The sequence below is a fragment of the Anastrepha ludens genome, chromosome 3 (assembly GCF_028408465.1).
Source record: "Anastrepha ludens isolate Willacy chromosome 3, idAnaLude1.1, whole genome shotgun sequence".
Taxonomy (NCBI): domain Eukaryota; kingdom Metazoa; phylum Arthropoda; class Insecta; order Diptera; family Tephritidae; genus Anastrepha; species Anastrepha ludens.
In genome coordinates this window covers 54,591,381-54,616,243 of record NC_071499.1, presented here as the reverse complement: position 1 = coordinate 54,616,243, position 24,863 = coordinate 54,591,381, and the positions used below count along the sequence as shown (strand labels likewise).

Here is a 24,863-nt window from a genome sequence, read left to right as displayed (position 1 = left end):
AAAAATCGAGTATGCAGCTGTAAAGCCCATTGCATTTTTGGTATTACAAGTCGCTTTGATTTTTGATAATTTTTTAGAGCAAATTTTTATACCAGAATGGATAAACTGCATACCCAGAATGTGTCTAAAAAAGTTTAGAATTTGTATGGAATATTTACATTTCTTTTTTTAATTTTGTACAAAGCGTGAAACTTTGAGTTATGAGGTTTTTGTTGTTCTATGAACTATATTTTTATTAAAAAGAGAAAAAAAAGTAAATAAAAAACAAACAAATATTTTAAACTTTGGAATCTGTTGCGCTACTATTATTGTGAACACAGGTGTATGCAAATAAATATCGCAAGCAAGATTTGCCTCAAATTAATGTACTTATTGAAAATTAAATTTAGTGGCTATGTAAATTTACTAGTAATTTTCATTGCCTTGTGTTAATGATTTATTTACGCAGAGAGTGTGAATATTTTTCATGTAAACAAAGCGTGGTGCTATATTTATGTCTCAATGTAAACAGAAAAACGCTTTAAATTTTCGTATACTCAACGCAATGCTAACCCCATTAGCCAAAGGCTTTACTACTCAAAAAGGTAAGCGAGTTGGTAATGAGTTATGGAGCAAGAAAAAAATATTTATTTACCTACACATACACATGGATGCATTTTTTGTTCCTATTATTTTGCTAAAAAGAAAAAAAAAATTTTTTCGTTTTTGTCTCCTTGTTTGATTTTTCTAAACAATTGGAATTTCTAATGTTAGGAAAAATTAAATTTGAAATTTGTTTTGCATTTATTTGTATTACGAATTTTTCACTTTGGAATTCCCTACAACAACGCTGTGTAAAAATTCAGCAAGGTACTGAGTGGTAAGATTCCCTTTCGGGTTATTATTAACTCATATGCACATGTGTTTATTAGCTGGTACCTTTAATTACCAGGTAACAGTGTATAAGTCAATAACAGTCCGCTGTAGTTTTATTAAACACACTTCTCGTTTCTCTTTAATGTTAAGATAAATAAAAGCTGACGTATAGCAGGCATTCCCCCAGGCGGGGTGTAGGTGTTGCTGGAGCATTTGCATAACAGCTGTCGATAACAATTCACACATTCGAACATATTCGTACAGGCATATATACACCATTGATGCAAGACATAAGCCACACACACGTCAAATTTATTCATGCCTACGTTAATTATTGCGATGATATAACTGATTCTCTTCAGAGTCGTTTTCGCAGGTGATGTTTAATTTCAAATATGTAGTAGCGAAAAAGCAAAACAGAAAAATCAATTAGACGCGGTGATTTCAGTGGAGAAGTATGTACATATATACATACATATATATCTGCGTAATTTCGACAGAACAACTTATGCGACTTAAGGGGGAAGTCTACTGTGAATTTTTCAAAAAATCGATTTTTTTTTTATTAGCTTAAAAAATACTTTGAACCCTCTTAAATAAGGTACAATATGTGTTACAGCTGGCTAAATTTTTCTTCGTTGAAATTTCGACCTTTTCCCGAGCGCGTACCTGCTATACTGAAACTTTAAACGCATTTTTCTCGAAACTAAGTTTTTGTATACGGTGTACACGATATCTCGAGTTCTGATAAATGAATCAGCTTAAAAATTTAATTATATATTCTCTGTAATAGTGTCTCTCGTCTGACATAGGATTTTTTTGATATCGCTATTTGTTAAATTGTTATAAACAATAGTAACATCAATTTTAGCCAAAAAAAAAAGAAAAAAATTTCAAGAATTTTTTTTTCAACGCCAAAATTTTTTATCGACATAATCCTACGTCAGACGAGAGTCAATACTATGTATATGATAACAATATTTTGTTTTTTTGTTTTAGATCACCGAAACGTAAGATTTCATGTACACCGTTTAGGCACCTAAGAAAAGCGGACCTGCGCTTGCAGAAGTGCCACAGCGGCCATTTTGAATATTTTGACTTAAAACTTTTTTTTCAAAAACTTAAATATATAATAAAGATAAGAGTTTAAATAGATTTTATGTACGAGCAATATTTTGTTAGAAATAAAATCCGGAAAATAAGCCTGTTTTTTCCCTTGTCACAGTAGACTTCCCCCTTAAAAGTTTTGCTTTGAGTTTGATATGTATATTCTGATATATCATAGAAAAATACTGTATTTTATTTAACTTTTATTATGATGGTTGCTTAAGTTATAGCTATAAATGATTGTTAATTTATTTAATGATGATTAAATGATTAATTGAGAAAAGCAAGCAATTTAATGCCTGAAAGAAAAAAAGCGAAGTCGACTTAAGTTGTTTTCTCAAAAGTACACAGATATTATACAATATGTAATCTTACATATTCCCATGTAGATATGTATGCATATTTATAGCTCAGTCTTGTTATCGTTTAGTTAGAAATTAGAGAGTTCGGCGTAGTCAGAGGCCAGAAAAAATGATAATTTTCAATAATCTTTGTTTGCTAGTCAATTGCCTTATTTTATATTGTAAAAATAAAAACATAGCATTAATACAGCATGTTTCGACATGACTTTAGCAAAATTAAAAACAAAAATTAATAATTGTAAAAGTTATCGCTGTTTTTATGGAGCCCGTTTCTCCAGAAGTCTCTTGCGGAGATCATCACAAGTCCTTGGAGATTCATTTTTAATCAATCGGACAAGAGAAATTAGTTTTATTAATAGATAATCTCGTGCCTGAACGAAGCTTTGTTTCAAAATTAACAATATGGCGACCTCAAGAAATATTTTTGAGATTTTCGAGAAACAAACCGACAATTAATTGTTTAAAAAAATCGAAATGTTTGAAAAAAGCCGTCCATCGGCATGAGTTTTTTATGTTTTTCAAAAGCAGTGTAAATTTTATTGAAATCTACCGAGCGGTCTCTCAAGGTGAAGTCTCAAGTTTCCGTTCTGGAGCGCCCGAGCGCCCTTTGTTAATTTGAATAGCTCCAAAAGTATTTGTCGGATTCACTTCAAATTTGCATACAATATTTTTAAGACATTATACTTTATGAAATTGCAAAATAAGATCAATTTTTTTAACATTCTAGCTACTCCTAACCGCCAGTTTGAAGAAACATCATATGTGTTGTATTAAAAATTAATCTTTAGACTGTGAACAAGAATTTTAGAATAACTGTAAATTACTTAGCCTGGCATGCAACTTTCCAAAAAAAAAAAAAAAATATGTACTTTCAATTTTCAGCGCTTTAGGTTCGAGCAATGAAGGGCTAATTCTCCCTTTTCGTCTAATTCGAGTTTATTGTTACGTTTCATCAGTTTCCACTGTTTGCTTGGTTAAAGTTTTAAAAAGTTAGAGCAATTTCAGTTTTTGTTCAGCAATGCAGTTTTCTAACTATTCGAAGCTTTGCACATACATACGTACATACAAACCTGCACATTTTAATGTGCCAATACTTCGCGTATCCTTGCATAGTTTTCACATCATTTGTAGCAACACCAATTGCGTGTGTTATGGCCAGCAATAAATTTTATTTAACATGCTCCAAGCAACGGCATTATATTATGCTAGCTGCACTGAATGAGTGTGTATGTACATATGTACATATTTCCAAAATGCTTCCAGTGTTACTCGCCCACTTCCTATTCGAGTACAACTCAATACTAAATAAACAACGGTAATGCATATACAGCTCTGAGAGCCGCCCCACTTATTCATGAAATGAGCGACAAGGTCATGCTTGACTGCTGCTATTACACTTTGGTAACTATTAGATTGATGGTAAATAGACTTGAAAAACTTCATTACAAAGCTGTTTGCTTACAGTCATTACGTTTTGTGTCTACTCAGTTCTCATGAATGCGCAATATTGAGCCTTAGCTGACGTTTCTTCTTCTAAAATTCAAAGAAGGGGAAAGAGTGAACATTTTCAACCTGCTCGTTTGGCATAATAGGGGTCACTAATTTAGGCTAAGTTGTGTGTACACTAAAGAGAAGATGAAGCTTAAAACTGTGAAAAAGTTGGTATCTGCATTTTATTCACAATTCATATCTATACCAAATAATACCAAAATATTTCGATTTGAGCGGAAAAGTTATGGTTGTAATATAGCGTGAGATCTCATGTAACATCTTAAAAAAAATTTCCACTATTTGCAAAAAACTTTCTAGAAATGTAGGCTAAGCTCAAACAATTGTTTTCGGAAAAACTATAAGTTAGAGTTTAGAACCAAAAAATAAACATTACTACTATAGCTCAAATCTCCAGAGAAATGTTTAGTTAATTCAGCTCATGTTTGGATTCAGTTTTGAATTGAGCAGAAATTTAGGAGTGATCAAGAGTATTTATATGTTTTTCTTAAAATATCAATTTCTAAGATATGAAATTAAAAATTTTCCAGCTCTGCAAATTTAGTCGAATGGAACGCTTATATACTTATGTATGCACATACTATGTATATTAGCTTAAACAATTATTGCCAATATCCTAAACTTCTGTGGTGGTAGAATCTGCCAATCAACTCTGTTCCATAAATTCACTCAAGCACTTTGTAGTTGGAAAAGCCTCTTATGTAGTTTCTATGTTTCTGGGGAGTATTTTTGTGCGCACTTATGTGTGTATGCATATGTGCTTTCATGCAAGTAAAGTATGTACCAACTGTCGGCGCATACAATCGATTCTGTTTGGTTAGGATAAACAAAATTGACCTAAATTTCCATGCAAACGCGTAAACAGCTGAAAAGTTTTAGACAGTCGAAATGTGTACGCCCACAGTGGTTAAGATAGCAAGCGTTGATGCGAAACCACTGTATGAACCCCATTGGAAACGGACAGCTAACGTCAAGTAATCTCAACAAGACCTTCGTACAAATTTCTTCATTGTTGAAACTGAGGTTTAAATTGACTCATTACTAAGTTTTTTTGTAGTATTCTGCGAAGAGCTCCGCATCAAGCTCAAATTTAGGCTACCGAACCACTGTGGTGTTTTTCAAGTGGAGGTAGTCTTTAACTGCGGCATTGGATTGATTGCTTACCTCTGCTGATTGCTTACTTCCCTGAGTTCATTGCTTCTGTGTGGTAAGCAGTGGACCCTCGGGATAGTTACGCCGTAAAATTAGAGGATTGGTGTACCCTTGAGAACCGGTGGTCTGCTCCTGGAAGGTTGGGCCTCGTGTCAATTCAGCGAGCGCTGGGTTATCGGGGACGCTCGAGGGAACTTCTGAGGCTAACAAAGCCGCAGCTTTCTCGAATTTGGTCGGCGTCCTTACTTGGCATTGTCCGTTAGGTATCCATGAGGCATCTAAGATTTAGACATCTGTGCTCTCACTTTCTGGCTACACCTGCGTGCCGGCTGAATTTCATCAGCAGCTTGACGCGGTTAACGCAATGTAATTAGTAAGCTAAAGTTGAAAATATAAACTCCGATGTTTTAATCGAACACATTTCTTTTTTGAACACTTTGTAATATTCAAATTCAGTTGTTTTTCGATATAAGCCACTATTTGACACAGCTGCAGTATACAAACAGACAATCAATGGAGCGAATATAGGTCAAAATAAAGCTTTCCATCAAAATAATTGTTTTCATTTAATAAAAAAGTTAATCAAAAATCTGGTATTAAATTACCTTTTTGGGCTTCGTACAATGCCATAATCGACCAATTATAATTGGTAATTATCAACAGATCAGCCCTATTTTGTGAAGGAAAATTATTTGCGCTTTATGTAACGTCATCACATCCAGATTTGACAGAAGAAATTCATTATAAAACTAAAGATATGACTAACTCTGGTGTACAGACAGTTTCACCGGAATCTACATAAGCATACTTATGTTTATTAAAATGACACAAACATGCATACATATGTATGTATGCATGTATGTAGATAGTATTTTCTATTATGTATATAATATAAGTATCACTTGACCTCTGCAGACGCATGACGCATCCTGTGCCAGCGCAGTGGGTCATAGGTCGTGAGAGTTATGTGTCAACGATAATTTTCATTAGAATTTTTGCAAGATATACAAACATGCATAGATATGCATGAGTGTGTGTCCATACTTAGAGAGCGGCAGGAATTGTGTAGGTGACTCATTTGAAAGTTTGCTGGAATTACAGGTCAATTTGTTGTGTCCACGAAGCAAATATGTCAAGTGCAAGTTGGGTGGGTGTGTGCGTGTGTCTGCTCATTATAAGTATATACTTATGCATGTATGCATGTCAAGGTTATTGTGACGCTACTCTACAAACAACTAATTTGGTTATTAGGTGGTTGGTTGTTGTGATGACGCTTTTGACTCGAAATTTGTAGGAAGTTACAAGTAGATTCTGTTTGAAATCAAGGCACGTTTCGATGAGCTACACTAAAAACCTAAAATAAATGTCTTAACGCACATAAACTGATTGATTTATTTAAGTCTGTGATGTGGCCATATGTATATAAATATTTACATATATACATAATGATATAAACGAGTGGCAATTAAAACCTGGGGACCGTATTTTGAGGTTAAACCCGCTCACAAAATGGAAACCATATGAGGAATGGAATCGAGAGCTGTCAACGATTTGATGAGTACTGAATCTGCGGATTTTTAATTTAATCTGAATCATAGACATTAGCACAGTAGGAACTATTTTTAGTATGAACAGGAAAGTAAATGAAAGGTAAATGAATTTCCTTTTAAGTTGAGAATGAAAAAGCTAGGGTTATGCAAGATTTTTAGGCTATTATATGACCCATAACTGAATGAGGCGAAAAATACAAAACTTTTTTTATCATTTGCCATTTTCAGCTAGGTGTTTTTGGATTGGAAAATGAATGTATGTATGTATACACCCCTTTTTAAATTTGTATGACCGAGGCTTATTTGAAGGGTAAATTCGTTTTACATCTGCGATTTCTTTAGGCTTTGGACTTTTTGTGTTTTGTGTCTAATGAAATATAAATCTGTGTGCCATTAGCTTTGACATATTTACAAAGGAAATGAGAAATTAAAATAAAATTATGTAATGCAAAATTTTATATATTAGTAAACAATTAAAAAATAAAAAAAAAACAAAGAAAAAACCAAAAACAATTTTAACTAATTTTTTTAATATCTTTTTCCAAAAATTTTTTTTTTTTCACCTGATTTTTACTTTCCACATTTTTATTATTATTTCTCTTTTTTTTTCAAACCAAATATTTTAAAATTTCTTTCTTAGTTAAGTTCCCTAGTTGAGTAGTTGAAAAATGTATATCATTCCTACATATCAGATTTTACGGAAAGCATGTGGCGTGCGTCTTGATGTTGTTTCTCAAATGGAGGGACCTACAGTTTCAAGCCGATTCCGAACGGCAGATATTTTTATGAGGAACTTTTTCATGGCAGAAATATATTCGGAGGTTTGCCATTGCCTGCCGAGAGGTGACCGCTATTAGACATTTTTTTTTCTTAATTTTGGTGTTTCACCGAGATTCGAACCTGCGTTCTCTCTGAATTCCGAATGGTAGTCACGCACCAACCCATTCGGCTACGGCGGCCGCCAGGGGGAAAGCATACCCCTTCAAATAAGTTCAGAAATTATTGAATAAATTAGAAAATTACAAAAATTTTGAACATTTGCTTATTTGGCACCCAAATTTAATAATAATAATCTTGAAAATTTCAAAATTTTTAAAAGTTTTCATTTTGGGAAACTCAAAACATATGAAAAATTAGGGAAAAAGGTTTAAATTTTGCAAAACTTTAATTTAGCTGCGTTCGGCAGGAATGATTATTATCATTATTATACTCTACGAAATTCTAAGTAAAATATTTTAAATCCCATTTTTGATATAGTTAATTAATTTATGGCATACTAATTTTTAAATTTAAATGATATTTGATAATATTTGAGTTAGAACATTTGCTAATCTACGAATTCACTTTAAAGCGTATGAAATTTCTTTGATATACTTCGTGAAGCTCTTAACGTGTGAAAAAAATCCACAGCTGATGTAATTAATTTTTTTTTTGCAGTTTACGTTAATTATTTATTTATTAGATAGATAGACAAAGATAGATAGCGAGATATACTCTTTATTTTCTTTTGATTTGACGCTAACAATGATTATAATAAAACAATAATAATTAAGAACTCACTACAATGACTCTGTGGTCGTCTGTAGGAAAAATATACAACAAATTGAGACATACATATATGTATACATACAAATTGTTTGTTTTTACCTTGAACAGCATTCATTTACAATTAAACTTCTATATTTCAAAGCATCAGTGATATACCAAACAAGACAGTCCCAACCAATTGCACCATTTCCATTTAAAGTATTAATAACTGATATGCATATTTATCATTTTATAAAAAAAAACTTAATTTTAAATAAAATTAACGAAATTAGCAATTTTAGCCCATCACCACTTTCTTTTTGTACATTTTTCAATAATTGAAATTTGAAATTGTTTCCATTCGTCACAGCTAATAAAATCGCATTGACAAGCTGCTGTACTCATATTTGCGTGCATCATGCGCTAATGGAAGCTGTGACTGCATGCGAAACAGTTGCGATAATCGCCAGCCATATTTGCCGTAATGCGATTTGCAAATTATACGCAATACTCATACGCCCGCGCGTACCAATTTGATTTACGAGCCCGAAAACGCAATGACATCTGCGTGACTACATAGAGGTATTGCTGTATGCATACATGCATACCTAGGTTCATGTACATACCTACATATGTACATATGTGACTGTGGTCGAAAGAGTGGAAAGGCAGATTGAGCGAAATTCAGTAAAATGTGAATAGACAGTGTCTAAAAATAGCACCCATCGTCATAAGCTCACATTTATGCAAATCGAAACGTTTTGCATGTACATACATATGTGTGTGAGTGTGCATGCATGCATGTGCGCTTAGATGTGTACATTGCAAATTTCTATACAAACGAATATCTGTCTGGGTTTTGAGTTTATATTTTTCTTCTGTCGCCTGTTGCAAATTCACTGCACCGGCGGCAACAAAGTAACAACTTCAAAGCGATTTCGATTAACTGTAACAACTGGCAATTCAGTTCAAGTTTAGACGCTTTCGAAGTGTTGACAATCGCATACGGTCTAATAGTGTAAAATTTGTTTGCATTTAAGCAACCACTTTGGCCCATTACTTATGCAAAGTGCATACATTTGGTTATTTGTTTTGTAAATTTCAATTAAATATGCAACATGTTAATTAATACTTATTGCTATAAGTCATGCAAGTCGCATTCAGTATATATAAATTCAAATGTACAGTATTTATTCTCCTCCAGCTTGTTTATTACAATTGGCAATACCATAAATGGCGAATTGCCTTTGGAAGTGCTTGGCTCATTCATTCACTTACTCATTCATTCATGGCAGGTATTGCCTAATTCAGTATAACCAATATGCATTGCAGTTATTACCATCAATTATGACCAGGTATGCTTGTAGGTGCATACATATGTATGTATGTATATTACTTTGAATGAAATCATTGTGAGCGCATAGAATAGCACAAAAATAGCCATTACAGTAGCTTTCGGGCTGAAGTGCTCCTACTTGCGCTTTGATCAGGTGAATACACTAGTAAAGGTGGTGTCATTTAAGAATATTTCTAATGTTCACTTGAAAGCGTGACGTATGCGCATATACAAACGCCGGCACATATACATATATGGAATACTTTCATAACTTCGTTCTTTTTGCTGCTCTATTAAAATGTTAAAAACAGTTGAACTTTTCTCCTATGAAATAAAGTATACGCAATGGATGCTATAAAAAGTCTATATTTATGCTGGTGAAAAATAAAGAAACAATTTTTTCTAATAGCTGGATAGATTCTCTTTCGTTCAATTTCCATATTAATATTATAGAGTGAGTCATAAGTATTTAAAACAATTTTTCGAAAATTTGTTCTTTTAAAACTGATGACAAAATTCCACGTGCATCTATACTATAAAGGTGAATGTCTGTACGTTGTCCGCGCATCACTACGAAACGACAACACCAAATGACGTAAACATTTTTATACATTCATATTTTCACCCAATGAAGGTTATAGGCATGTTTTTATGATAGAACTCCCTTCCCACAGCCCCCAGGCCGCGCCATCACTCTCATTCGTCACTAATAATCGAATATTTGTTTAAATTTAATCTAAAAAATCTTAGTTTTTCCTATTTCCCACTATTTATAGCACACTCTAGACTTTATAATCCGCATAAGCTGTTCAACTATGACCCAAATGCAAAGTTCAAAAACGGTTTGAGATAGAAAATTAATAAAAATAATTTTGCTTGATATTTTTCTGATTGGTTGTTTTGATTTTATTCAACGAGGCATAGCAACGGATGCCGGGTATTGTAATATTATGGTTATTAATAAAAAAATATTTTATATGAAACTATTGTTTGTCATTCTTTTATACGAGTATACTACATATCCTAAATCCCTCAAAACTACTCCTACGCGAGCGGGGCCGCGGGTTAAAGCTAGTATAAAATATTTCTTGGATAACAGAAAAAGTCGATTTTTGTCGCATGGTGCATTGAGAAATAGTTCAATGACAATTCCCATGATCTATTTCTCGACCTGTAGTCCAGATAAGATCTGGTGCAGGGCTTACCTCTGCAAGTATCATGTGTCTCTAGCTCTGTAGCTCAACTCGTATGTAGAAAATATTGCCTGCTTCTTGGGGGAGGCATCACAGGCTTTGAAGTCACATATATGGATGTATGTACATATATTACAATCACACTTATAGCTTACTTTCACCAAGTTAAGAGCTATGCTGAGGTTCATTTATTTCAAGCGTTTCCTCCGCAATAGGGTTAACTCAAAAAGCTAATCTTATTTACATTTGCGGCTTGCTTTCAACTGCTGGCTACCAGAGATGTCTGCATGTTAACCTTACAGTCGCAATACACCTATCACTGTTAACATAACATATTATGTTAGGGCCCGTAAATTTGCAGTAATTGCGTTCAGATGCAGGCACAATAACAATTATCATGGAAATTTTGACACTTAAATGTGATAGTCAAATGTAAACTAAAGTTAAGGCACTGTGGCAATATATTTTTACTCTGGCAGGCAAGCTGATATTAAATGTCTACAAAGAAATGTTACTTCTTCGCAGGTAGCTACCTAATTTAGGAGAGTTGCGAATGCGCTGGCTTTGCAAAGCTACAGAGCGTTTGTACGTATGAATAGTCTGCTGCCTATTAAGATTGAATGGCTCAATTTTGCGTAGTGTTGCTAACTCATCAACTGTTAACCCTACATAGTTCGACGCTACACACCTACAAGCATTGACAGCGAAATAGCAATAAGTCAAAGCTTATCGTTAAATTATTTATAGACCTATTCAATATACGATATTTGCACGTCAGTGATGAGATCATACAGATAAACACTCTATTATCCAATTTGCGAAAAAGTAAATAAATACACTACGAAGGAGAGTGGAAAAACAAGTTTCGTTTAAATAATGAACTTCAAGCATCGAATTATGCATACGTTTGTGCATATATGTATATAATATATATGTATATATATATGTATGTATGTACCTACATACATATACATTTTTTACTAATTGATTAATTGTGGAACACTGGGTCGAACCCAAAGTTTGGCGTAGATAACATCGAACAGTGGCGCGAAATGAAAATGTAAATACTCCCGTATTGGCATGCGCGAGAGAGTGGTAAAAACTCATATATGTATGTGCGTGTGCGAATGTATTTATGAGCTCGTGTTACATTCATTTATGTACTTGCACATGTTTCTTTACACATGTTTATATTGCCAACAAACATAAAAAACGAAATACACAATTTTTCAATTCCATTTGGAAAAGAATATTTTCGCCAGAAATTTGCATAAATCTTTCATTGAGATTTCTAATTGTCTTTTTTATTTCAATTAAATAAACATTTTCCATATTTCCACATATATATATATACATCTTCATCATACATATATATATACATCTTTGAATCGAATTCAATGTGTGATCATACCCGGTAGTAAAAGTCGGAATTAGTACAGTCGGCTTAAACTGATGAAAAGTACAGTACATACATACATGCATGTGGAACCGAGAATTATACATATGTACCTACATATGTACATATGTATGGACAATAAAATAGTTGTGCGACAGTTTTACCAGTTTTGGCTACTTTGTTTATTTAGAGCTAATAATTTTTTAAAAAAGGTTAGCTATATAAAATAACTTAACTCTTATTTAACTCTACATATAAATAAAAAATATAAATCGTTTGTCCAAACTTTGTGCAAAAATTATGAAAATTCTGCAAACATTCAATTGTTAACCAGAATTTTCAGAATAATTTTTGGCATGCAGTTTCATAGTCCATTCAATTTCAGTGCAAAAAAGTTGCAAAGAACTACTAAAAACCGTTGATTTTTGACATTTTTTTAAATTTTTTCCATACAAAACGTTCCACAACTTTTGTACATGGAAGTAAATGGCTATATCTGCAGATCGAATGAACTCACTGTGTGGTTGTTGTTGTAGCATAAACATTCCCCATCCAAGTATGGGTAATGCTGTTGGAGGGGCAGTCCTTGGCCGAATATAAATCCGGGTCGTTTCGGTAGAATTGGCAGTAAACGTTAGAATTAGTACAGCAGGATTACTATATATGGGTCATGAAATTACATATGTATATATTTATTATGAGTATCCTAAAGAAATCTATTCGGTGCTTCTCCCCACTTTCAAATTTCACACTCAATTTGCTCGCGATTTTTTTCCTCATTTTAGAGACATTTAATGTCTACACAGTCTGGCTCCAAATTATAATTTTCTTGGATCTGTCGTTAGACGACCTCGATAGTTGACAATTTCGGCAATTCACAGTTAAGCAATACTACAACAAAAACATAGCACAAGAAATTTAAATGAGAAGCTCAGCTTCTATTGATATTTTTACGCTCAGTATTCTGAATATCGCTGTAGGTATGTAAGTATGTATGTATATTACGGCTATAATAGATACTATTGTATGGTACAGCCTCAAGCAATCGTATGAAATTAATTTTGAATAGACCAGTACGACTGCGATTTCCTATAAGGCACCTACGTAGGCACGACATGCATACGAGTACATAAATATGTATGCAAGAAGAATTCTCGGTACATGGCGCAAAAGTGCCTGTTAATATTGCGATAACAATAACAAAAACAATACATACAGATATGCCGCAGTAGCTGCCAAGGCAAGAAAGTTTATTATTTGAATTTATATTTAAACTAAAAATGCGATGACATCATCGTCGAAAGAGTAGCAATGGAAGAAAATCAAGTCAAGAGAGCGCAAGAGAGCGTAACAGTCTGAGCACGAAATACAAGTATAAAAATATATGTACATACATAAATACTTGCACACATACACACACTCATACGTATAAACATGCGAACGTATAGCTTTGTACATTTCGAAAAGGGATGGTGGTAATGCCACCGGCTGTGGCGTAAAGCGCCAAAAGGTAGCAAAACAACAAAGCTCATACAAAAAAATACGCACATAAAAGCACAATATAACCAACCACGACCGAAACCTTAGAATAGCAAAGAAAATAAAATATGCGATGAGGAAATTTGAAATTTGAATGGTACTGAAGTTCAACAAACAAATCAAGTAAACGAAAATGTAAAGAACGGTTGGACAATTGGAAGTTAAAAAATAAACAAGAACAAATAACCGTTGCGCTACCTGAAATAAGCGTAAAAATGAATAATATGTAGATATGCCAGCAAGCAAAAGCAGCAATCGCCGACTCTGCTGGTGACAGAATTAAGTGGTCCACACGTTGCTCGAGTGTCTTTTGGTGTTGAGAGTAGGCAAAATATCAAATAATGTTCCGGCCATGTGTACGATTTAGACTTTCGTTCCCCATAAGTGAATAAGTGAGTAGCTGTGTGTGTGTCCGATTGTCTCTGTGCAGGCGAAAATCAGAGACATGACGACAGCGTGGTTGCACCGAATCACCAACGCACAGAACGCCCATGTGAAATGAGTTGGCAACCAAGAATTTGTGGAGCACCTACACATACGTAATCGTATTATGGCAAAGAGTTGTGGTACGTGGATGTCTTTTAGGTGATTAGATTTTTGTGCGTCTTCACACATTCATACATACTATAATTGCATACATATACACGTAGATTTGATAATTCTGTGTGTGTGTTCATGTACACGCGTGCGTATATTAGGGTGCCTCCGCGAAAAAAGTTGCACATTTTCCATGGAATTATAAAATTTATTATATTCTAAGACTACTGTCAAAATAATTCGGAAAAAGGTGCAGTTTTTCAAGGAATTATAATATGTATTATGTTTTAAGACTTTCGTCAAAATATATTTCCGAAAAATATGTAAATTTCGGGAGCTGCACCGAATTGAAGATAACTACAAAAATCGATGTTTTCTTTATTTTTTGTAATTTGATACAATTTTTAAGCATTTTTGTATCAATAGGGGTGATTTAAAAGAATATTATTTTTGAAGTTTTATGTATTATATTATTTATAAAAAATCTCGATTTTTTGGCGATACTTCCAAATCGGTCTAGCACATGTAAACCCCATTTTTAAAATAGTTTATAATAAGTTTTATAATTCCGAAGGGAAAATATTACTTTTGTTTAGAATGGAGAGCTCCGCACCCTAGCATACATAAGTACATTGTTTTGTGTATAAGCGCGGGTATGTCTGCATTGCCTTGTTACCGTAGGTGCTATTTCAAAGGTGTTAATTACAACATTTGCTTATTTTTTTTTTTTTTTTTTTTTTTTGTTTTTTTAACTACTGGAATCACAAACAAATTTCACATTAAGTGGAAATTACTACTATAAATATATAATTTTGAAGCGGTTAATTGCTGATGGTTTTAGGAAATTTCCAGGTATATACTAAATATTGTACGATATGTACATGCATACATATGTGAAAGTAGTTTTTCGGAAACGGCAATGATAAGCATAGATTAGAACTGTAGCTAATAAATATACGTCTATATATATGCACATTTATACACCTCAGAAAAAATACTATACAAAACTTAGTTTGTATACCGACGTGGGAATGTTAGTTCGAATTGATATAGATCCAAAAACATTTAAAATCAAATCACTGCCGAAATAAGTTTTAGTTCTCGAAAAAAGGTTGAGTTAAGAAAAAGTTAAAAATATTAGCGAAATTCGCAAATCATATAAAGTGACAAGGCAGGAACCCCTTACATTTGATGTAGAAAATATTTAAATTCTTGCAGTTTTACAATTTTTTAAGTAAATATTGGTAGCTACTAATCTAAAGATGCAAACAAATACTAGTATTACTCTTTTCCGAAATATGACAGCTGGAAAACCTTTTCGTAAACATAGTACTACAGAGGCGCTCCCAAAGACTTGCACGCAAATTACTTTTATTCCACTTTCGAAAAAATGTTTTTTGCACACTCTGTTTTATTAAAAATTATGTAAGAATATAGCAATTAGAAAAGCCATAAGGGTTGGCTATAGAGAATGTCAGCTAAGAATCGCACCTGATTTCATTCGAGTACTTCGTAGCACCAATGCCTTCCTGCATTCTCTCTCTATCTCTCTCATGGTGCCGCTAGTCCATTCATAGTGAATTTAATAGAATCAGCTGAAGTAATATTGAAATTAAGTTTACATTTTTTATTCGCTAATAACTCTTTTCAACACACCTCAGGCGAGGGGGGAAATCCCCCCACTTCAGTAACACCTGACAATCATTAATCTTGTTCAGAAATTAAAAAAAAAATTGAGGTAGGATGCACTGCCACCTACAATTGCCATTACAATTTTTACGACCCTCCTACCCTTAAGGGAAAGGTGGGAGCGGGACGATATAAGACAAGACAAGGCGAGTCCACCCCTATAGACACAGATAGCTCAAAGCTCGAGGTAGAGTGGACGGAGGTGTATACCATATTCCGAACATCTGGCAATCTCCTTTAGGTTTTCGGCTTCCAGAGTACTGTAGTGTCATTCAGGCTGCATTGATGGCAATAATAGAAGTACAGTGTGATGTCATACCGGGAGGTGATATCTACATTTTCACTAATAGCAAAACAGTCGACAACCTTCAAGAAGGTAGCCATGAAATGCCCTACATCTCTTTACTCTTCACTGATAGCCATTCGGCGATAAAACTTCTCACAAAACAGTCGATAACCATAAAGGTAGCCATGAAATGCTGCACATTTCTTAACGAAATGGCTGAGTCATTTCACCCAAAGGTAACATGGGTTTCTAGCCATTGTGACATTGAGGAGAACTGCAGGGCCAATGAACTAGCGAGACTTGGCGCCAAGTTGACTGCTGACAGTTTTCTGAGCTACATATTTATGAGAAAATTGAAAGTGCAGCGAATGGGAGATGGCATATTGAACCCACCTGCAAAATCGCCCGACAATTGTGGCCGATTCTTAATGCCAAACGCACCGAATCTCTGCTAAGCCAAAATAGGCGTAATCTTAGCACACTGATTTTCGTTATAACGGGGCACGACACACGTCCAGATGCTGTTTAAATGAGGAGGAGGAAGAGAAGATCTCAAACTTTTTATGCCACTGTCCTGCTCTATCCAGACGTTGATTCACCATTTTAGGTAGACAATTTTTTTAATGAGTTGGAATACGTCAGTACTGTGGAAATCACGATTCGGCTAAAATGTTTGAAAAGTTCACACTAATTTAAGAAGAAATAAGGAGAAGTTCTCCCGGCGGCTTAAAGGGCAAAAATGAAGGCCTATTGTGGCACCACAGGTTAGCTTTATTTATCTTGTTTTCTGTCTTGCAAGCCTCATGAAGCAAAACAAACCGTTATCCATTACCTAATTTAAGCCGTCTAGAAATGGTAAACTCTGCTACTGCAGCCTGCTTTTGCACAACGCAGTTAAGTAGGCGTTGAAAAAAATGACATACTCTTGGTAATTTTTAAAGCTCTTGCAAAGGCATACCCAGCCTATTTAAATCATTAGCCAATTTATCACTCATCCGCTATGATCAGTTTTATTACTTTTCAAACAATTCAATACCGTTCGAAGATCAAAGTTTGAGGTATCTATTACTCGTTAAAAAAAGCTGGAGACAAAAAAAATACTAATAAGAAAAAAATACTTCTTAAGAAGTTTTCTCTGAAATTAGCACAACCAACTAAAATCGAGCCTACATCAACAACGAACATATCTACATATTTTCATGCTGCCACTGCCCTTTCTTTCGTGTCTACAACTTTATGATGCCTTCTCTTAGCGCACTACTTACTAGATGCGGAGGAAGTGAATGTCTTATCGTGCAGCAACTATCAAGCGGTTCCTCTACAAATTTCTCCAAATGACTATAAAAAGTCAGAAATTATTGCAATAGTAACAAATTTAACTTTGCCGTGGAATGTAAGAAGAAAAAATAAAATAATTTCGCAATAAGCATGAAAGTATGTCAGCGCCGTTACTATAATCTTTCATTGGACACATCTGTGTTCACCATTCACCGTTATTGGTGTTTTCTTTCTCTTATTTCGAGGCAAACTGTTGCATCTTTGATTAGAGGAAGGAATGCTTGTCTACTCCTACGCCGAGTTTGAATTGGCTGGCGACCGTTGTCTGACGACTGGTTGGTAGTTTTTTTTTGTATTTTTTTTTTACTTTTTTTTGCTTTGTGTGCTTTGTAAAGCAATGTGTAACAATGATATTTGAATTGCTTATGGTAAGCTGTTTTTTCTTACACATTTCCTTTTTTTTTGAATGCTGTCGTGACACAGAATTCCAATTTTAATTTCTGCTGTGAGGAAAGCGTAATTTATTAACAACTTTTAATGGGTTAAGTACTTAGCTCTGTGTCTACTTATGTGAGTACGTATACGTACTACTCACTGCATATGTGTATGCATATTTTTATTTGTATGTGTGAATTAGTAATCTTTTTCAATGTTTGCGTTTAAGAATTTGGCTCTCAATTCTGTATGGGCTTCGCAAAAGGCAATAAGGCCTCATTTTCATCTTTTATCGGTTGGAATTTTCATGCTAATTAGTTTGTTGTCGTTTCTTCTTTGTGATTGGCATTTTTAAAAGTTTAAAAACTAAATTATTTTCAAATGCTCAAGCAAGATTATTAAAATTTATTTTTAATTCCATTTCGCGCGCACTTAATTAATAGTTGTCTTCTCTACAAATCATAAATTCAATTTTGTTTTATTTAGGTACAGTGAGTGTCACTGAAATTCGTACAGTTCGTGGTTGGCAATACTTGCATTTTTCTAGTTTATAGTGTTTATATTCTGTATAAAAACTGTATTAGATCAAAGAAACAAATTTTTGGGAATGTTGGAGGGATGGACAAAATATCAATTAATGTAAAAAAAGGGACACCTGTTTTTTTTGTTTTATTTTTTTGCATGCAGTTTTGCAGCTCATTTAATTTAAAAACAATTTGGTGTCAGTTCAAAAAAAAAATGTTTTGACAAAGTTCCATTACAATTTAAAAAAAAAATTAAAAAAAAAAAAAAAATTTAAAATTTAACGTAATTTGGTAGCTCCCTGAATTTTGATATAATATAATATCACTTTGAAAAAAAAAGATTTAAAAAATAACTAAAAACAATTTCATTAAAAAGTTCATTTTAAGCCAGAGTTTTTGGTGCTGTTTTAGTTATGAAATCGTCTAGCTAATTCAAATTTTCTATAATATCTAAAAATGATGCCACTTAAAAATAATGTGCAAAAGATCGACAAAATTTGTTTGAAATTAAAAGAGAAATTATAAGTTTAGTAGGAAATAATTTTTTAAGATATATGTACATTTTTTTTACAACTTATACGCGCATGCAGTTTTGCAGCTATTAAATTTTAGTACAATATATACATAATAGATTTTAGTACACTTGAAAATACAAACTTAAAAAAATATCTAAAAAAATTTCATCAATCTATCAGTTTCCAGAGTTTTTTCGATTATGTAATCTTAATAGAAAAAAATAGTTATAATTGTTTTTAGAATTTTTTCGCGTATGTAGTTTCAAATAAGAAACTTAAAAAAAAAATTGCAACCGAAATTTCTAATAATGGAGGTAGATTTTTGAAATTTTTTCGGTTCGGCGCTTAGTTCATTCAATTTCGTAGTAAAATGAAGCTACTTTATTATTAGTTATTTTTTAACTTAAAAAAGTAGCGACACAATTTTATCAAAAATTCAACTTAGTTTTTAATTGACTAAAATTTAAAAAACAAAACTAATAAAATTTTTTCAAACATTTATAAATTTTTTTTCATAAATTTATAAATTTTTTTTCAAATTTATTTGAGTATGCAGAACTTAAAAAATTTCATTAAAAATTTCAATCAGAGTTTTTGGAGTTTTTCCTGTATGCAATCTTGTAGCTCATTCAAATTTTTTTATATTAAAAATGATGTCAATTAAAACCGTAGCGAACAAATTTTATAAAAAAATTTTAATTCATTTCAAAAACAAGATTTATAACATTTTTTTTAGAATTTGTTCGAGTATGCAGAACTTACAAAAAATTTATTAAAAATTTCAAAAATTTCGATCAGAGTTTTTGGCGTTTTTTTTTCAGTCATAAAATCTTCTAGCTCATTAAGTTTTAATATAATATCCTGTTGACCAGCCACCTATCTTTTTTTAAGATGCTTACTTTGGTGCCACCTACTACAAAAAAATAGGTAAACAATTTTTTTTTTGTATACTATTTGATGCCAATAATAACATACTATAAAATCAAAACGATCGCATTTTATTTCCTCAAAAAAAAATTTCTAAAAAATATCTATAAAAAATGAGTATTTGACCAGACTACTATGGATGCCTAAAGTGGCTACTATTAACAGTTTAGGATTTAACATGGGAAACTTTGCAGAGAGATAACATAACTGTACGATTTTCACCCACACACACGACGAGTATGCAAACTTTTACTTCAGAATGTTAGGGAATTTTGTTTTATTTTAATTTTCAATAGTGTTTAAATACAAACATATACACTCGTAAATTTTTCAAGTATGACTTAATCATAAACCGAAACATGACTAAAAAAATTTGCACAAAAAAATGCCATAAACGTAGCTTATGCGATTACGTCTTAATACAATACAAACATTTGTATGCAGCCATTAAAGAATTAGGTAATTAGTATGCGATCTACATATGCACCGACAAAAAAATTAAATTTAATAGCTGAGTTATTTCATAAATTTCTAATAAACAAACAAAAAAAAATTAAGAATAAAAAAAACATATATCAGTAAAATCTGGCATATCTTGGATGAGCAGCAAAAGCTTAGCTATTCCTGCTTTTTCTGAAAGCGTAACTTAATAACTCGAGTTTTCATGATTTTTTTATTACGCATTTGTGTTGTCATGGCTCACATACAATTTTCTAGACTACTCGGGCTTGCTCAATACTTCTTTGTTGGTAAAAATGATAATTATGTTGCTCATAATTAGCCCTTTGTTCAGCTTGGTTTCCTCACTTAAGTACATTTTTGAAAATATTCATTCTTTTTGCTCCAGATATTTGCGCTTTAGTTACCTCGTATGTAATTACATACGTATATATACATATGTATGTATGTGTGTATATATACTGACGTATTAAATGATAATTGTATGCATTAAGCTTAAGTTGCTTTAACACTTTTTATCACGCAGGCCAGTTATTACATCACTGTCGTAGAATTATTGAAAACCTGAAAACCAGTTAGACGTCAATTTTATGAATTTCACATTTCGACTGACTGTCATTAGCGACAAGTAAAATAACTTAAAGGCACTACTACATTCGGCCGCCGTAGCCGAATGGGTTGGTGCGTGATTACCATTCGGAATTCACAGAGAGACGTCGGTTCGAATCTCGGTGAAAGCAAAATTAATAAAAAAACATTTTTCTAATAGCGGTCGCCCCTCGGCAGGCAATGGCAAACCTCCGAGTGTATTTCTGCCATGAAAAAGCTCCTCATAAAAATATCTGCCGTTCGGAGTCGGCTTGAAACTGTAGGTCCCTCCATTTGTGGAACAACATCTACACGCACACCACAAATAGGAGGAGGAGCTCGGCCAAACGCCTAACAGAAGTGTACGCGCCAATTATTATTATTATTACTACTATAATTAAGTGAAGTAATTATGTAAAAAGATATAAGTTGAAAATGTCTAAAGTAGGTTGGAACTTAGACTGATGAATTTATGAGTAGATGGTGGCCCAGCGCCCAGTATAAAACAAGTTCATTGCCAGATTTGAAGTAGTTGGAAGGTATGCTGAATGTTTTCGGTCAGTTTGACTGCTACTACAGACACGCAACGCGTACATAAATTCGTATTTTTCCCAACATAGCGTTTGGCTCTTTCTGAGTGCTTTTACTTTGGCTTGGAACACTGAGTAAAACTCGCAAGCCTTACTTTTGAAATAAACCCCGTATTTTTAGGTTAGGTTTGCTTAGTTCGGTTGATCAACGCTAATCTCATATACACCAGAATGGGTTACTGGTCCACATTATCCTTCAAGGAAAGCGAAGACCTCAGAATCAAGACAGTTATATAGAAGGTATTTTGGAGCATCTTTAGTATTGCTTTCGTTACAATCAGTGAGATGGACGACAGTTTCCCCTACTAATATAAACGACAATGTATTACACCATATGGATATTCGAGAAACCAAACGAAAGGGGAACTCTGTTATGCCTTTCGCTGCACAATTATTTTTATTATTATTATCAGTTTTTGTTTTAAAATAAATTATATAAGCCAACTTAAATCCTAGGTACTAGCAGCTATAGGCGCAACGACCTTTTTCGTTCCGCAAATTTATTAATATTTAATAGGAATATTGCGAAAACAAAAACCAAGTAATAAGTAGCCGATAAATGAATGCTTTGTTTTAGAAAAAAGGCTTTGGGTTGCGGGGAGGTGTATAAACAGTTGTATATATGTTTATTAAAAACGAGGGCATTCCCACATTTGCTACATCTTTGCAGTGAAATTGAAAATAATCTTACAGCCTATTTCCATCGAGCTTTAAATGCAGCTTAGATTAAACTACAGTTAAAAATGCGCTTTAAAGGTATAAGTTGCCATTACATTGTTGTTGTACAAAAGTATGTTAGTTCACTTTCAGATGGGAGTTAACTCAATTGAGCTGCTCTCATAGGAAATTTAACAGCGCTAGCAGTACTAAAAGGGCGCAGCAGCCCGAGCCGGAATTAGAGAAGCAAAAGTGGTCTTATGTTATATTACTAAGTGTGATGGAATTTTCTTCCGCAAAATGTATTGTTTTTTTTTTTTATTTGTAGCATAAATACATATTAGTTTGGGGAAGAAAAAATCCATTATTTTTGGGCAAAGAGTTTAAAACTGTTTTATAGTCGATCTTTAGCTCCCCGTGCGATGCTATGACCAATAACATGTCGGTCAACTTCGATTATTTCTCTGATTTTATGGACATTTTCTTTAACATCTCAAAGGAATCAACGAAACCAAATTGCACATAATTAGCTGTTACAGTATCGGCACCAATACCATTCACAATTTTAGCGTCCTTGGCTTGCATTTTCGCATTTTGGCCTTTATCAAAGAAAAACTGTAAAATGTACCAAAAATTCTCTTTATTTACTTGCATAGTTAACACCTTGTGAATCACAACTAAATGGAACAAACAAAAAACAGCAAACGAATTTTTTTTAGTGTGAAATGTCACCTTGCCAACGAGCATAAACTTTAAATTAGGTCCCTTCTATTCGCCATTTCCCCGCTCGCAATCTCTATGCTCGATTAACTTGACGAAAAATTTGCATGTGAAAGCAACAACAAAGTTATCTAGTTAGCTAGCGAGTATGGGCATAGTCATTAGGCCGCACTGCCTTACCAACACATGTAATTTAAGACAGCTTTCTTCCCGCCTTGCCGACATATCTTCATTTGTACCAGTTGCTTCAACTATTCGCCACTTGCTAAGTCTTGGCGGGAGGAAAAGGCCTATTGTTTGTTCTATAATTTACGAGATATCGGTCACTACAGCCATCTACCGAGAAAATAATGGATATCTTTTTCTCTAAACTAATATATGTATTAGCTCGCCCTCATTGTAAAAATATTTAATTTTCTAAAACACGTAGAGCTGAAATAAAAAAGAAATTACTTAAATAATTCATAATATATTATTTTACATATGTACATATATACAAAAGGTTATTGTAAATTTAGTATTATATACATATATATGCATATAAATATTTACATTTCATATTAAACTAACGTTTTCTCTCTTCCTCTCTGCTCTTTTTACATGCTTACAAAATTAATAATAACGGAACTACGACTTGCATAAAATATGCTTTATTCTACAAAAAAAAAAATAATAATAATAAAAAAAAATCTATACAAAAACTATTCTTTCAACTATTGCTTTTTTAATGCTTATTTACGTTCTCCCCAAAAAAACAAAAAATAAAATAAAAACAGTTCTACTAAAAAGACAACAACCAAAACCAGCAGCAGCAGGTACATACTAGCGAATATTTTGGCTATAATAATTTATTTAATTGTTTCTTTAACTTTCTGCTTGTCATAAATTTACTAAACAGATGGCACAACTTGCATGCGTATTTTAAGTGGCTACCTTTAAAAAACCGCATATTTTTTAAAAAGTTATTTCTTGTTTTGCACGCAAAAGCAAAACAAACAAAAAATATATAAAATAAAAAACAGTACCATTACTCAATTTGTCATTCAAATTTTCATTTTTCAAATCAATTGGATACTGTGGAATTTCACTAGAATTAGACTGACTATGCAATGGATGTCAAACACCTTTCATGTTATGCAAATTTGTATTTGAGTGCTTAAGTGCACACACATCTACTTATATAGGTATACCAAAAATATGCCAGCAAACCTAGAAAACGTTTGGGTTTAGTATACATAAAGAAGAAATAATTGGCGCATATACTTCTGTTAGGTGCTTGGCCGAGCTCCTCACAATTAGTATACATACATACATTTATATATTTGAGAGACAGTGCTGTCATTTGAACTTTTTTTGACTAAATTTAACTTTAAGCCTTTCAGGCTTGTACTAAGTTCAACAACGTGAATTTGGCGTGCCGTGAAATGTTGCTAGCATTATTGATTGTCAAATGAAAAGAAACGGCAAATGAAAAATGAAGAAATGTAAAAAAGCAAACAATTGGTGTATTTTGTTAAGAAAAGTGCTTTAAACATAATATAGTAATATTGTTTATGTTAAAAAATGTCGAAGCTTATACTAAATCTTACATAATTCAAGCCGAGGTGATCGAAACTTTCGTCGAAGCTGGTAACTGCTTCTAGACTGTCCATGCTTCAAAATGTTCTATAATATTCAAATTAACACATAAATATATTGAAAAAAAAATATATATATAAAGAAGATTGCGAAGACGTTTCACCTAAAAATGCGATGTCTTCGGAGTATTCGAATCGCAAACGAACTGTCAGTTTTCGCTCAATTTTAAATGGCATGTGCACTTTAATAGGTGCAAAAAAATGTTGCTGGCATGTTGCGCGATGTATTCAGGGCGTGAACTGAGTACTACTCTGGCATGAGATACATAAGTGATTTCACGCATATTTCCCGGCAATGCAATTTGTATGGATTTTGACAGCTATTTCACGTGAAATGCGAACTAGTACTATGATTTATTTGCGAATTTTCACGGCAAGTTAGTACTAGCCTTTAAAGTTAAATTTAGTCACAAAATGTTGAAATGACAGCACTGACTCTCAAATATACATACATATCTATTTATGTAACTTCAAACTAGAAAAATCTCCTTTAGT

The 24,863-nt window shown here is 33.1% G+C and overlaps 1 protein-coding gene across 2 annotated transcripts in view; it reads left to right on the top strand.

Moving 5' to 3' along the window:
- Positions 1 to 24,863, top strand: part of LOC128857968 (heat shock protein beta-1) — a 52,327-nt gene that overhangs the window by 7,885 nt on the left and 19,579 nt on the right. Inside the window, exon 2 of one of the 2 annotated variants that reach the window (XM_054093833.1) lies at positions 23,508 to 23,546. The exons of the other annotated variant lie outside the window; for it this stretch is intronic. Coding sequence (XP_053949808.1) covers positions 23,508 to 23,546 — 39 coding nt within the window. The remainder of the gene's footprint in view (positions 1 to 23,507; positions 23,547 to 24,863) is intronic. 2 annotated transcript variants of the gene reach the window in all.